The sequence below is a fragment of the Genypterus blacodes genome, unplaced genomic scaffold, assembly GCF_046128005.1.
Source record: "Genypterus blacodes isolate CSIRO-AG114 ecotype Tasmania unplaced genomic scaffold, CSIRO-AGI_Gbla_v1 ptg000032l_1, whole genome shotgun sequence".
NCBI lineage: Eukaryota > Metazoa > Chordata > Actinopteri > Ophidiiformes > Ophidiidae > Genypterus > Genypterus blacodes.
Genome location: NW_027466845.1, coordinates 953613 through 966796, shown reverse-complemented (window position 1 = coordinate 966796; position 13184 = coordinate 953613). Strand labels below are relative to the sequence as shown.

Sequence of the window (13184 nt, the reverse complement as noted above, 5' to 3'; positions counted from 1 at the left end):
GGTAAACAAACACCATGCAGGGGAATTGAGCTCCGTCTCTGGAGGACGAGATCAGTCATACTCCTCTACTCGCTTTGACCTCCATCCTCAACATGTGACTGTATCCTCTGTCCTACAAGCAAGAGGGGGGGGGGGGGATTACACTGTAAAAACAGGCCACCAAGAATCTGTGTGAGTGTGTGAGTGCAGCGTGAGGTCATGGGTTTGTGGCCCGATGCAGATTACAGCAGCGTGTGAGAGAAGCTGTGTGAGCCTGCCGGAGGCTGCACAGATCCATAGATCAACTGGATATGAACATCACAACACCAAGTAAACTACACACCTCGCCTATTCCTCAATGGCACGTTGCCATGGATATAGCGGTTAAAGAGAAAAGAAATGTTTCGGTTTCTCTACGCGGTGAATGTAATGAAATATAAGACATGTGGAGGCCATGAGAGAGAGAGACACACACACACACGCACACACTCACACACGCACGCACTCACACACGCACGCACGCACACGCACGCACACACACACACACACACACACACCATTTATGAGGCTGATTCCATCTGAAAAGCTGCTTCTGCTGTATCTGAAACATGTAACTGTGATGCTCTCTGTACTTTGGCTTCAAAAGCAATGAGACAGGGCAGCGCAGCCACAATGTTACAGAGACTGAGAGTGTGTGTGTGTGTGAGTGTGTCTGTCAAAAGACCTAAAAGGAAGTTTAGACCAGACACCAGAAACGTATGAAAGTATTTCTGTTAAATTGGAAAGCAGCAGGGAGATACTGACTCGGGCACTGAGCAATGTTTCAATGAATTCATACAAGTGACCATGTGTGTTTGGGCAAAACGCTAAAGAATGCTGAGAACAGGAAGCAGCTCAGGCCCTGGTGCTTAAGAAGCTTTATATATTGTGTTTCCACTCTCTTGCTATTCAATATTGGCACTCTGGGATCAGTGTGTGTGTGTGTGTGTGTGTGTGTGTGTGTGAGGCAGAGGTGTTTCCTCCTTATCTGATGTCTCCATAATTCTGCTTTCTGGCTTTTTGTTTGTGGCTGTCTGACATTGAAATGATTCCCACGTCAGGATGCTGTGTGTGTGTGTGTGTGTGTGTGTGTGTGTGTGTGTGTCTGTGTGTGTGTGCGTGTGTGTGAAGGCTCAGGCTTTCACAGCGTTTCATCTCATCCATCTATAAGACTGTGGACCTAAAAGCTATGCATAATGCAGTAAATGAATAATGAGGAAGAAAATAGTTTGCCTTTCTAATCGTATACTTCACTCCCCCTTTATTGTTACTGCGGGCAAAATATTGCTAACACATCACTGGCACTTTCCCTGAATGAACAAACGTACACTTCTCAGAGAACTATCCAGGTAATTATTAGAGTAAATGACTAAACTCCTGATTTTTACCAACTAAGCCTCGACTCAAAGTGCATTTTTACATATCCTATGCTTGATCTCTGAGGATTGGGGAGCCCCAGCACAGTTTGGCAGGTGTGAAGCCCCGCATGTTACAGCGCTGTGCCTTCCTCCCCTTGAGGAGGAGCAGGAGGGAGCCTGTATGATGGAGTACAGCAGCCTGCCTGCCTGCCTGCCTGCCTGCCTGCCTGCCTGCCTGCCTGCCTGCCTGGCTGCCTGGCTGGCTTGCTGGCTGGCTGGGTGGGTGGGCACGCAGCCCCTTTGATAAATAGATTAGGTCCTCCACTCCACTGCGCAGAGCCAACAAAGGCTCCGGCACAATGTATCCTCACGGGATGGAGATAATAGCCAGCGAGAGCCAGAGGCCCAAGATGAAACCATCCTGCCACATTAGGACCCACAATGCCATTCATCATCAAGTCCAATTACAGTGCCAAAGTTAGATCTCTACGCCCGACGCCATACACTGCTTATCTATGTAGTTAAATGAAGTTATCCTTCGGTCAGCGCCGTTAATAAAAAAGCAAATTACACGTGAGGCTGTCCTAATGCGACGCCTCCACAATGACAGCCTCGCCCTTTTAGGCAGACCTAATAAAGTCAAACGTTAATATTGCTGCTCGTGGCGCTAGATGAGGTCGTCTATCATTCGCCGCCGCTCTAACCTGCCGGCGGCGACGACACGCTTCGTAAGCCAGCCAAGGTCACGAGCGGGCGAGCCACGCATGACGCATTTTCCCCCGCAAATCTGTTTCCGTCTGCGTCACGTTTACACGACTTCTTATCAGAGCTGCTTCCTGCTCTGCGGCGCCACATTAATGCGGCTCACATTAAAAGCGATTTAAGTTCAGGTGCGCGCGTTAACTGACGCACAAACGTGCCGAGGAAGACGAGGGGGGTGGGGGGGAGAGAGGGGGGACAGGCAGGGCTTGTCATCGTGGCAGAGAGAGAAGATTTAAGTCTCTGTTTTCACAACATCACAGGTAAGCTGCAGATAAGACCGAATAAATTCAAGCAGCTGACAGGTCATTCCACCGCCAGTGTGATGCTCAAACAACAGCGGCCGACAGTCTGATGGATGACGAGACTCTGCTGGACCAAGAGGACGACTAAGGTGCCTCATTTAATGTCTTTCTAACTTTACTCTAATGCTCCAGGGTAATGACGCATCCAGACCAGAGTCACTGACACACACACACACACACACACACACACACACACACACACACACACACACACACACACACACACACACACACACACACACACACACACACACACACACACACACACACACACACACACACACACACACACACACACACACCACACCACACCTGCTATAAATCCAGATTTGGAGGTTGAAGGTTATTTATCAATTGAATCATTGATTTGATCATCGGGGCATCCTTATGGACAAAGAATATTGTTGATGGATATGACTTGATTTATGTCTCTTCTACATAGATTGTGTGTGTGTGTGTGTGTGTGTGTGTGTGTGTGTGTGTGTTGCTGAATTCAGCACAAGGCATTTTCAGTGTATTTACATTACACACACACACACACAAACTGCATGAGCTCATCAGACTCTGCGGTCACAGCTTTGTTTCCCTCTTCATTCCTTCCATTTTTCTCTCTCCATGCTATGAATTCTGGGAAGTTTTCTCTCTGTGTGCACCTGTACAGCCCCTTGAGACGATGCGTGCATGCTGGGCACCAAACCAATTCCATGGAGGGCAAAGTGGCTGCAGGTTTCCAATCAAACCAAACCAGCTGAACTTTATTGATTAGCTCCCCCTGTCCGATCTGCAGCTGGCCCATGGCTGATGGCTGAAGGCTGGAGTGGAAACCTGCAGCCACGTCCAAATCAACCGCTTCATACTTCCCTCCATGTTGAGCTGTCACACACTCCACACCATGCACTGTGCTGGACACGTATGAGAGCCATGCTTTCATGCTACACACCAGTTTGTGAGCAGCTGCAGAGTCAGTGTGGTATACAGGCTGAGACACACACACACACACACACACACACACACACACACACACACACACACACACACACACACACACACACACACACACACACACACACACGGCCCCGCCCCCCCGCCTCCGCCTGACAGACTGCCCCTGTCCTGCTTTGCTTTGTGTCAGATCTCTGCCATTTGTCTGGCTTTCTTTAGGCTGCCTGGCAGCTACTGTACTTAGGCTGCTTTGGCATCCTGGGAGGCAGATTCTGCTGCCGTGGAGACCGCTTGTATGTTTAGCAGCCTGTAATTACTATCACCTTTTACTTGCTGCCTTTGACGAATTGGTTGTAAACTGCAGTCTGACACGCCAACGCTCCCCCGGAAGAATCTGCTCCAATAACAGCGGGCCCATATCATAAGTTAGCATACGTTTGCTCCTTTTAGCACTGAAGCTGCTAACAAAGACTATTTCACCTCTTTAATAATTGTTTTCTTGCTTTAACTTCTGTGTAATTAAATGATAGTATTATATTAGAATCTACCCGTAATTAGTGTTTCCCAATGTGATGATGTATTGGGGTGTAATTGAAATAAAAGTTACACAATTAAACGGCAGGATGTTCTCCACTGTACACAGGCAGATAATTAAAGATCATGTGGAAATAGCTGAGAGGAAAAAAGTCTCTCTCCTCCGTCGTCATGGAACTTTTTCGGCGCTCCGTTGTGTGCAGAGCGGCTCGGTTCCTGCCCACTGGCTCCGAGCGGCACCGAGCGGAGGCTCCACAGGCGGCGCCAGCCAGCAGACAAGCACACCTACAGCTAAAGTTGTTCAGCTAAGTTGAACTCATTAGCCGAGGCTCACCAGAGGGGAAAAACAGATTTCCCCTGCTGCGTGGCTCGTTGGTGGAAGCTGGAGAAAAATAACTCCTAAGTGCTTTCAAATACTGAAATGACGCACTTTTGCCCCGTGGCCACACTTCAGCTGTGAGTGTAATGATTGACCAGGAGCTGGACACTGGCCCCGACCCCAACCGGACCAAAGTGGAGCCAAAGAGGCACAAACACAGACGGCCCAAAGGCAGAGCGTCAGGTTTGTGTCTTAGCCTGCTAACTTTTATTCAAACCATTACCCGGTGTCGCACTGTAGTTACTCAGAGTTTCTACTCAGAGGTGCTTAGCTGCAAGTTAAAAACAAATAAAGCTCCCATTGTCGTCGGTCCTGCTCGTCTCATTACGGCGGAGCTCTCTCTGATTCCTTCCCTCGCTCCTGAGTGTCGTTTCCATCCAGAAAGAGAGCGAGGAGATATGGTTTTGATGTCAGCGACAGGAGTGAAGCTTGTGATAACGATACTTTAGTGGGATGAGTCGTTTCCATTGAAGTGGAATAAACGTTAACACGAATTAACCTTTAGCGATATGCAGAACGTATACGTGAGTTAAAGAAGGCACACAGATGCAGAGCTGGTGGAGGAGTGATACAAGCTCGTCCCTAGGAACCTCAACACGCCGTCTCCTGTCTGCTTTCCTTTAGGATCAATGGCAGCAAAGAGACGCAGAACAAAGAAATACCAATTTACAAAGCTCCATCCTTGAAATTCAATCCAATGACACGTGTACTAAATTAATTTCCATCTATTTGTGAGCTAGAGAAGAGTTCAAACCAGCAAAACCCTGGCCTCAGTTTGTTTCTCCTCGCCTAGAATGCAGACAAAAACAGATAAAAAAATGGTTGTCGGCTTTTCTCCCGCGTCTGAAAACCCCGACGGACCAAAAACGGCCTCGCCCCTCGCCCGCCGCCTTCGTCCGTGTGTTTGTCTGACGCAGCGTTTCCACCATAATCACCGCACACAAGCACAAACCGGAGCGCGGCGTGTAAACATCCCACGCTCTCCCGGTTTGTTTCGCCGTATTTGAAAATGTTCCTTAAGCATCTCGGGCTGTAAATGAATAATGCAGGAACGACGGCGGCGCTGGTTTGGTCTCTAGCCATTATCAGCATCTGGGCGACGTCTCTGTCTGCCGTCTCCACTGTTTATCCTGATAAGAAAGGAGGCTTTTAAACTTACCTTTCAACATCAAAGTGAAAGTATTCCAAAGACATCTAATTGAACATTTCTGAAGCTACAACCTTCTCAACATACACCAACAAAACTCCTGCAGCTCAGACAAGCATCTATACAATGTGTGTCCTTCTGAAGTTTCAATGCGGCCGCCGTATCTCCTGATAAGACGTCGCTATTCAGTGAAAAAACACGTCTAGCATTTCAACGGGAGCCTTTATTTGAGAGGCCAGACGTTCTCAATACCCAAATCCAGACGCATTTGACTGGAAGGAAACCCAAGTCGCCGAAATTGAATAGAAAGCGCCGTATCTAAACCACGCCGTGACCACGCCGGGCTGAATAGGTTATGAGGGAATATGTGCATCGGGGAGGAGGACGCGTTTGCCTGATGAAGACGCGGGAGTGGACCCAGGCGGAGGCGAGGAAGAAGACAGATCCGCGCCTGGATAGCTGCTATCAGTCAGCTTCTGTCAACCTAATACGAACATCATGGTCTGCCTCAGATGGCTGATAGCAGGGCTGCTTGATTAAAAACAGACTGTATTCCTCAGCGGCTTCCTCCGTGCCCTCTGTGCTTCATTTCCTTCCAAAGGGAGCAGCAGAGAAGCGACACAGTGGAGACACAAGCAAGCAAACAAACATCAGGGGTGTGTGTGTGTGTGTGTGGGGGGGGGGGGGGGGGGGGGGGGGGGGTGGCAGGAGAGACAAATGAAGTGAGGAGGACATTGCGGGGCTCCTTTGGGCTCGAACAAATGACTCCTTATATGCCTCAGAGTCACGGCGTACGTCTGTGCCCCGTCTAATGAGCGCTTCTGATATGAGCAGACTTCAATAACTAATGAAAGAAGAACCTTGCTCTTATTATAGCCTCCATGCCCGACACTAAGCATCGCCTAATGTATTGTACGCCACCGCACACAGACACACAGACACACACACACATACAGTGATTAAAGGCCAGTTCCAAAAAAGCCATTTGATGGACTCAACAGTTTCTGCTCTCATTTAATGTGTGTGTGTGTGTGTGTGTGTGTGTGTGTGTGTGTGTGTGTGTGTGTGTGTGTGTGTTGGAATCATTTTTCTGTGCACAGCAGCGAGCGCAGAGGCACTTAATTAACAGACCACTACACCAATCAATACTTTTTGGCATGCGCACACGCACACACACACACACACACACACACACACATAGTGGGGTCAGAAAACAGGCTGCTGAGGCTTTTCATGTTTTCCCTCACACTTTTTTTGTAATTACCTTGAAAATGTGAGCATCTCTTGCATTAGCCAGCGCCGGCCCGGCCCGGCCCGGCCTCTCACATCCAATCCTTATTCAGGACGCATTCACACTCAACAGCTGTCCGGCCCAATGTGTAAAGGCCGAATCAAACGTTGGTGAGGAAACTTCAAATGGCCATTAAAAGCTCATTTAATGTTCATTAGAGTCGTGCTGAAGCTCACGGCTCGGCTTCAGATCGAGGTTCAGACGGCACAGAGCAGCGTTTCAGCCCATCTGTTTACATGTTGCTCTTATTAAAAGGTAAACATCTGTGCGTCCGCTGAGGCCGGTTTAGATGCCGGTCACATATGAGAGGCTGAGATCATGCGGAAGGCTGATATTGATTAGTAGGCAGGTTCTTGGTTCTACATCACAGGTGGTGCTAAAAACTAATGCTGGATTTAATGGACTGCTGCTCCAGGATCAGGACACACACTCTGTCTCTAAATCTCTGTCTCTCCGTCTTTCTGTCTCTGTCAGACAATTACAAAGGTATTAAGTGTAAGAGAAAACTAAAGGAGTCCCACTGTGCCGGCTGAGTGAGGACCTCAGTAACCCTTCAGGTGCTGCACCGGTAAGTCGCTACAGTTCTATCACATTAGAACACAATTATGATTCAGCTGTTTACAAAACCAGGGATAAACACAGATATCATTTCATAATTGTTCAGTTTGGTTGCTGATGAATCATATTTGTATTGTATTTCACCTGAATGAGCAAATTCAGTATGAAACGCCTTAAACCTCACACAATATGATGAGAAGGAGATCTACAATGCAGTTACATTCATGTTATGTGTGCAGTTTGTGTTGATTAGTGTTGAGTGTAAGAAAACAAATCATTCAGGTCATTGTTGGTGTTGTTGTTTGTTTCTTGAGACGAACCTGGAGTAGTTGAAGAGGCGGCTGTCCCACAGTTTGTGCTCTCCTCTGGGCGGGGCGTGGAAGAAGCAGGAGTCGGAGCCGTCAAAGCTGTTCAGGCCGTCCTCGGTGTTCTTGGAGGCGTGGCTTTGAACCATATCCAGCAGCACCACTATGCCCATGGAGTGAGCCACGTCGATCAGCTGCTTCAGCTCGTCTGGGGTACCATAGCGACTACCCACACACACACACAAACATACAACTGAGTTAGCGCAACAACATGTACAAAAATACATTTTCATACACTTCCCCTAGCCGCAGCCCTTCTGTGCATACATAGTGAAAATGTACCATGTTTGCGAGTTATTGGAAGGATTTCTGACAATATCCAGCTCAAGCCCCCCACTGAACTACAGAACAAAAACACACCCACAGCTTCAGCTTGCATTAGCATGAGCATTTGGGGCAAAGTCGCCCTTTGACCTTGACCTTTCGCTGGTTCAAAAACAAACTGATAGCGCAGGTCGTGACACTCATCCTAACCAAGATACCAAGTTTGATCCAAATCCAGTAAGAAAGTTTTCACCGTGACCTCAGCGATAACACACACACACGCACACACACGCACACACGTAGGCGCACACACACACACCAAATCCAGAAACAGGAAGACACATAGACACATCCAAACACACTTCTTCTTCCATCTCCTAAGAATACCAAATAAAATTCAAGAAGAAACTAAATTCCTATTTTTGTTGCATAAAATCTATTTGTGATTAAAAGAACTGGCGCCACACTGAGCGGGACATTATTTCCCAAATGTAATCTCCTTCTCTTGTCTTAGAAAAACATTCATTACAGGCGAGCTGTCAGGATTCCCACATTATTGTCATTTGATAGATTTTCTGCTGCGGCGGCGGCGGCGTCTCAATGCTGCAGCAGCCCCTTGATATCACTCAGACGGTCAGGAAGAAGAGAGACAAGAAGAAAACCACATCCTGTTTGTACATGTATGCATGCACACCTGCCTATGCAAACACACACACAAACGCACACACATAACACACATCTTTGTGTACATTTTGCAATGACGTCCTCCCCGTCCTTCCAGCTATCATTCCATCAGCTCCCTTGCCAAACAGGACACATAGTGACAGTATCGCCCTGCTTGGCTTCCCGGTATTCACTCGCTCCGGTTTTAAATGACTCCCAGGGATCAATCATGGGTGAAATTACACTATATACATTACACTTTGGGTATACGCCGCACTCTAAAGAAGGAAGGGGATGCAGATAAATATGACTCTGCCTCGTCCGTCCTTTATCTGTGCTGCCTGCGCCTCTTCTGGATTAACTGCAAATGTATTTACTGGGAGATTACGGCTGGTGTCAGACTTCCTCACCTTCATCCAGGTGACTCCAGACAGAAATACTAGCATAGTCGTCTTTAAATCCAGGACAAAATGATCCTAATATTGTGAGAGAATTCATACTAAACACTAACATCAACGTAAACAATCCCCCTGCATCAGGACCAGAGATGGACGCACCTGGACGCGGCGAAGAAACTGGTGATCTGATACCCGAAGCTGGCGTAGTAGGCGTGCTCCATGACGGCCATCAGCTGGATGCAGTTGTAGCCTGAAATCAGAGGAAGATCGATCATGCGCCTTAAATAGATTGAGACTTGATTTGAATGTTTTCAGAGCTTTCCCATAAGAGTGTCAAGCTAATGTTGTCTAAGTGATGTCAAAGTCATTCAAACGGTAGTAAACCGCTAAATTATGTATGTTTGGTAAATATGTATGACTCTGTGGCGCCGTGTTTACACTGGGCTGTCTTACATCCTGGTGCCTCCGCCTAATTAGATGAGGATTTAATTCCAAGAAATCTTCCTGAAACGCCAAGGGGAAATTAATATCGTTTTAATGAATTCCCCTTAAAGAATTGAGAGGAACAGGACTGACAGGACTTCCATCAGAGGATCAGTCGTTACTGCGGGCGTAGTGGAACATCTGGGCTCCTCTGCCAGTGCTCTCTGACCCGCGTCAATCCCACACACACACACTCGCTCCAGGCATCTCCCTTCATGACACCACAGCCGCGGAGGCGTCCTGAAGACACGCGGCGGCGGTGGCGGCGGCGGCTGCACGGGAACACCAGCTATCAGAGTCACCGGGTCATGTAGAGTGTTTCAAAAAGCAGCTACGCAAAACTGCCTCCATGAATAAGAGAACATGAGGCTGTGAGAGGCACGGAGCGATCCAGCAGGAGGGCCCCAGGTTGTTTTCTTTACCCTTGACGGGAGTTTTATTTATTTATATACAGTATGAGCCTCTTTTCAGGCGAGCGGAAAACTTTGACTTTTGAAGGATGGTGACAAAAGCACGGCGGTGAGAGGAAGCTTCTCTCTCTCTCTCTCTCTCTCTCTCTCTCTCTCTCTCTCTCTCTCTGCAGTGGAGAGAATGAAATGGCAGGCAGAGGCAGGCGTCAGTGGAGACGGAGGAGTTTAGCCTCCTGGAGAATCCCCATTGTGCACATTTCCCAAGGCTGCTGCCGGTACGATTCCTTGACAGCATTGTACAACGCCAGGTTCCACTTCCCTGCTAAACACCGACGGCCGCAGCCAAGAAAACAGCGTTTATCGGATTCCTTCCCTAGTTTGCAGTGGCAGCCGGATCTTTGCCTTTTAATAACGTCGGAGCTGCCAGATGCGTCTGAATGCAAAGCGACGTCTCACAGCCGTGCAGGAGTTAAACCCACAGACAGATCCGGCATGTTCTGCATGTCAGTATCATCACATCGTCTTATTAACATGACAACAATGAGGGATATGAGGAGGAGGAAGAGCAGGGAGAGTTCTTCTCACAGATTTCACTGTGTGTTGGTTAACGACTGAACTCTGTATTGATTTCTGCCGTAATTACTCATCAAATATGGTCTGATCTTCATCCAAGTCATCATAATAATAAAGGCAAACACATTGGGCCGAGCTAATTATGTCTTTATTGAACAAACTGTTTCATCTCTCTGTCTAGCACAGACTTCTGTACGTGGATCTTGACTTTAAGAACCTGCTGAAGCTCCTGTAACACTAAATGTTTCCCGTCGCAGCTGATCAGAGCTCGCTGGGCATTTTAAAGCATCCATCCCTGTTTCTCTAATCTTCTCCTTTCAAACCTCTTGATTCATTCCCCCTCTAAATGACCATAAGCTCTCCATGTGCTGAAGCAGCAAAGCCGCCAAAAGACTCCACACTCCCTCCATCATTGTGCTTCGTCGCTGGAAGTCTTCAGAATGTGGAGTTGGTGTGCAGAGCAGCTTCTCTCCCAAACAAAGTGCAGTGCGTGTCTAACCACAGAATTCCCTCTCCTTCATGTTTTCTGTGAATTTCACCGTCCAAGGAGTCCCGTCAGACATCCAGGTCCTGTTTAGGAAACCTGACACATACAGCCGTGTTTCCTTTGGGGAGCAGAGGTTTGTGTGGTTCAGCATTTCAGCTATGGTGGAAACAAGAACACAGACTTCTGATACGGAGAATGAGAAGCTGTAAATCTGACCTTTAGTTTTCTTACTTTAAATGAAAGATATATTTTAGTTTGTTCTTTATATGTCAGGTATACATTATTGTTGTTTCAGTAAATAAATATTTGGAATATTATTGCATATATTCATTTAATTACCAGTGAAGTTTAACTCTACTTCACTGTTTAAAAAAAAAATGTTTTCCACAAAAAATTAAAATAAAAAAAAAAAAAGAAATAATAAAAAAGAAAAAAAAAAGAAAAATAAACAAAAGAAAATTACATTATAGATGAAGTCTCTTAGTTTGTGTTCAAGTAATAATAATGATAAATCCGCATTAGAGTGAGTTTTGCTCTAAATATGAACATTACCACACCATGATTCCATCTTGTCCCTGTGCCTGAGCTGCTTACTGGACGAGCCCCTATTTTCCCTTCCATCCCTCTGTTTCAAGATCACAAACAGGTTCACAAACTCTGCAAACGGCCTGCGACTCAAGCTGTGCTGCTCCCTTTAGGAACACTGTCCAAAGGTAAGCATCACTTCACATCACGCCAGCACACAGGATGTTGACTTACTGATGTGGCTTTGTGCAGAGACAGTGTGACAGGTCTGCCACTGAGAATCCACTTGAAACGCCTGCGACTGGGGAACGGACTCAAAACAGCACAGCATGTCTGCTGGGTTATGGACCAGTGCTGACAGAGATGGCACAAGATGCTGGCAGACAGAAATGGGCTCTCCATCCCCGTCTACCCTCATCTATTGTTCTCCCATCCACACTGTTGGCTCAGAGGTGACGGCTACGCAGCGACGTACAAACCTCATCTTTACGGTTCACTTACTGTCTGTACTTGGCTGGAGACACAAAATGTTCTCAAGTTGAGTCAACAAACAACTGACATTCAGTCAGATGAGGACAATAACAGCTGGATGATTGCGCTGCGCTTCTATTCTGCGGAGCTGAATAGCAACAAAATAACAGGGAGGTCCCGCTCCACAGCCAGGGGAACAAAGCACTCTTTTGAAGGTAATGCCATCTCATGTCTTACCCAGGTCTTTGATACGCGGCAGCACATTGGTTGTGAAGTTTGTGTATGATGCAATCTTGGCCTCGGGTGAAGCGATGCCCACGTGCGCCTCGTAGATTCGCAGGCTGGTGGGCTTCTTGGGCCGAGGGTGGATTTGCTGATGGAGAAACCCAAAGTCAGAGCATCAAAGACGGGCAATGTTTCTCAAAGACGTAATCAATGCTGAAAATACATTTGTGGAATCATAATGAAGCAGAAAGGGCCGAGTGTGTACTCTTCACTCTTCACTCTTCACTCCGTCTCCACTCCACCATCTTAGGACAGAGCCTGATCAAGGTGGTGTGTGTGTGTGAACGCCTCTTGAGATCTATGATTAACACAGATTTGCTTTATACACTGAGCAAGTGTGTTTGATACACAGAGCGAGCCCTCAGAACGCCTCCTCAGCTTTTCGAGTGCATGATTGAGCCACTTACAAACAAAGTGAATGTACTGCCAGTAAAGGGCGCAACTCTCATTAAAACAGGTGATAAAGAAAACAAGGTGCTTCTTAATTTGAGGCTATTGTTTTGCTTGTGCACACTCGGGGTGAGGGCGAGACGTGGCATCCAGATGCATTCAGCCGCTCTCCAATCAGCAGCGGCGAGCACGCGCCTATTAAGACTCGCCGCCGCTGCGTAAGTAATCAGACATATGGACGATTCTGGAAAGCAGGCGGTGGTTTCAGTTCTTAAGCGTGTTAACACAGGCGTACGCACGGATCGCTTAAAGCTCTGCAATCGCTCCTAATTAATAGTCTCAGTTATATCTTAAAGCAGAGAAGAAGGATCCTGCAGCAGCGATGATCGGTCAGACGCAGACGACAGGAGAAGCGTGTCACACGATATTACGAGCTAATGTCAAGCAAATCCTGACAGTCTGTCGATGACGCTCACTGGCACAGATCTGATTTAATTTGATTTGGATCACTTGTCCCCGGCAGTGTAAATGCAGCGTGAGGGACTCCACAACAGACTTTTGCTGATTTTGCTCTAAGAG

The 13184-nt window shown here is 47.3% G+C and overlaps 1 protein-coding gene across 1 annotated transcript in view; it reads right to left on the bottom strand.

The window, feature by feature from the left end:
* Nucleotides 1-13184, bottom strand: part of gbe1b (glucan (1,4-alpha-), branching enzyme 1b) — a 69656-nt gene that overhangs the window by 42573 nt on the left and 13899 nt on the right. Inside the window, exons 5-7 of the mRNA XM_076146016.1 lie at nt 12168-12303; nt 9141-9231; nt 7612-7821 (exon numbers count right to left, since the gene is read on the bottom strand). Of these exons, the coding sequence (XP_076002131.1) occupies nt 7612-7821; nt 9141-9231; nt 12168-12303 (437 nt within the window). The remainder of the gene's footprint in view (nt 1-7611; nt 7822-9140; nt 9232-12167; nt 12304-13184) is intronic.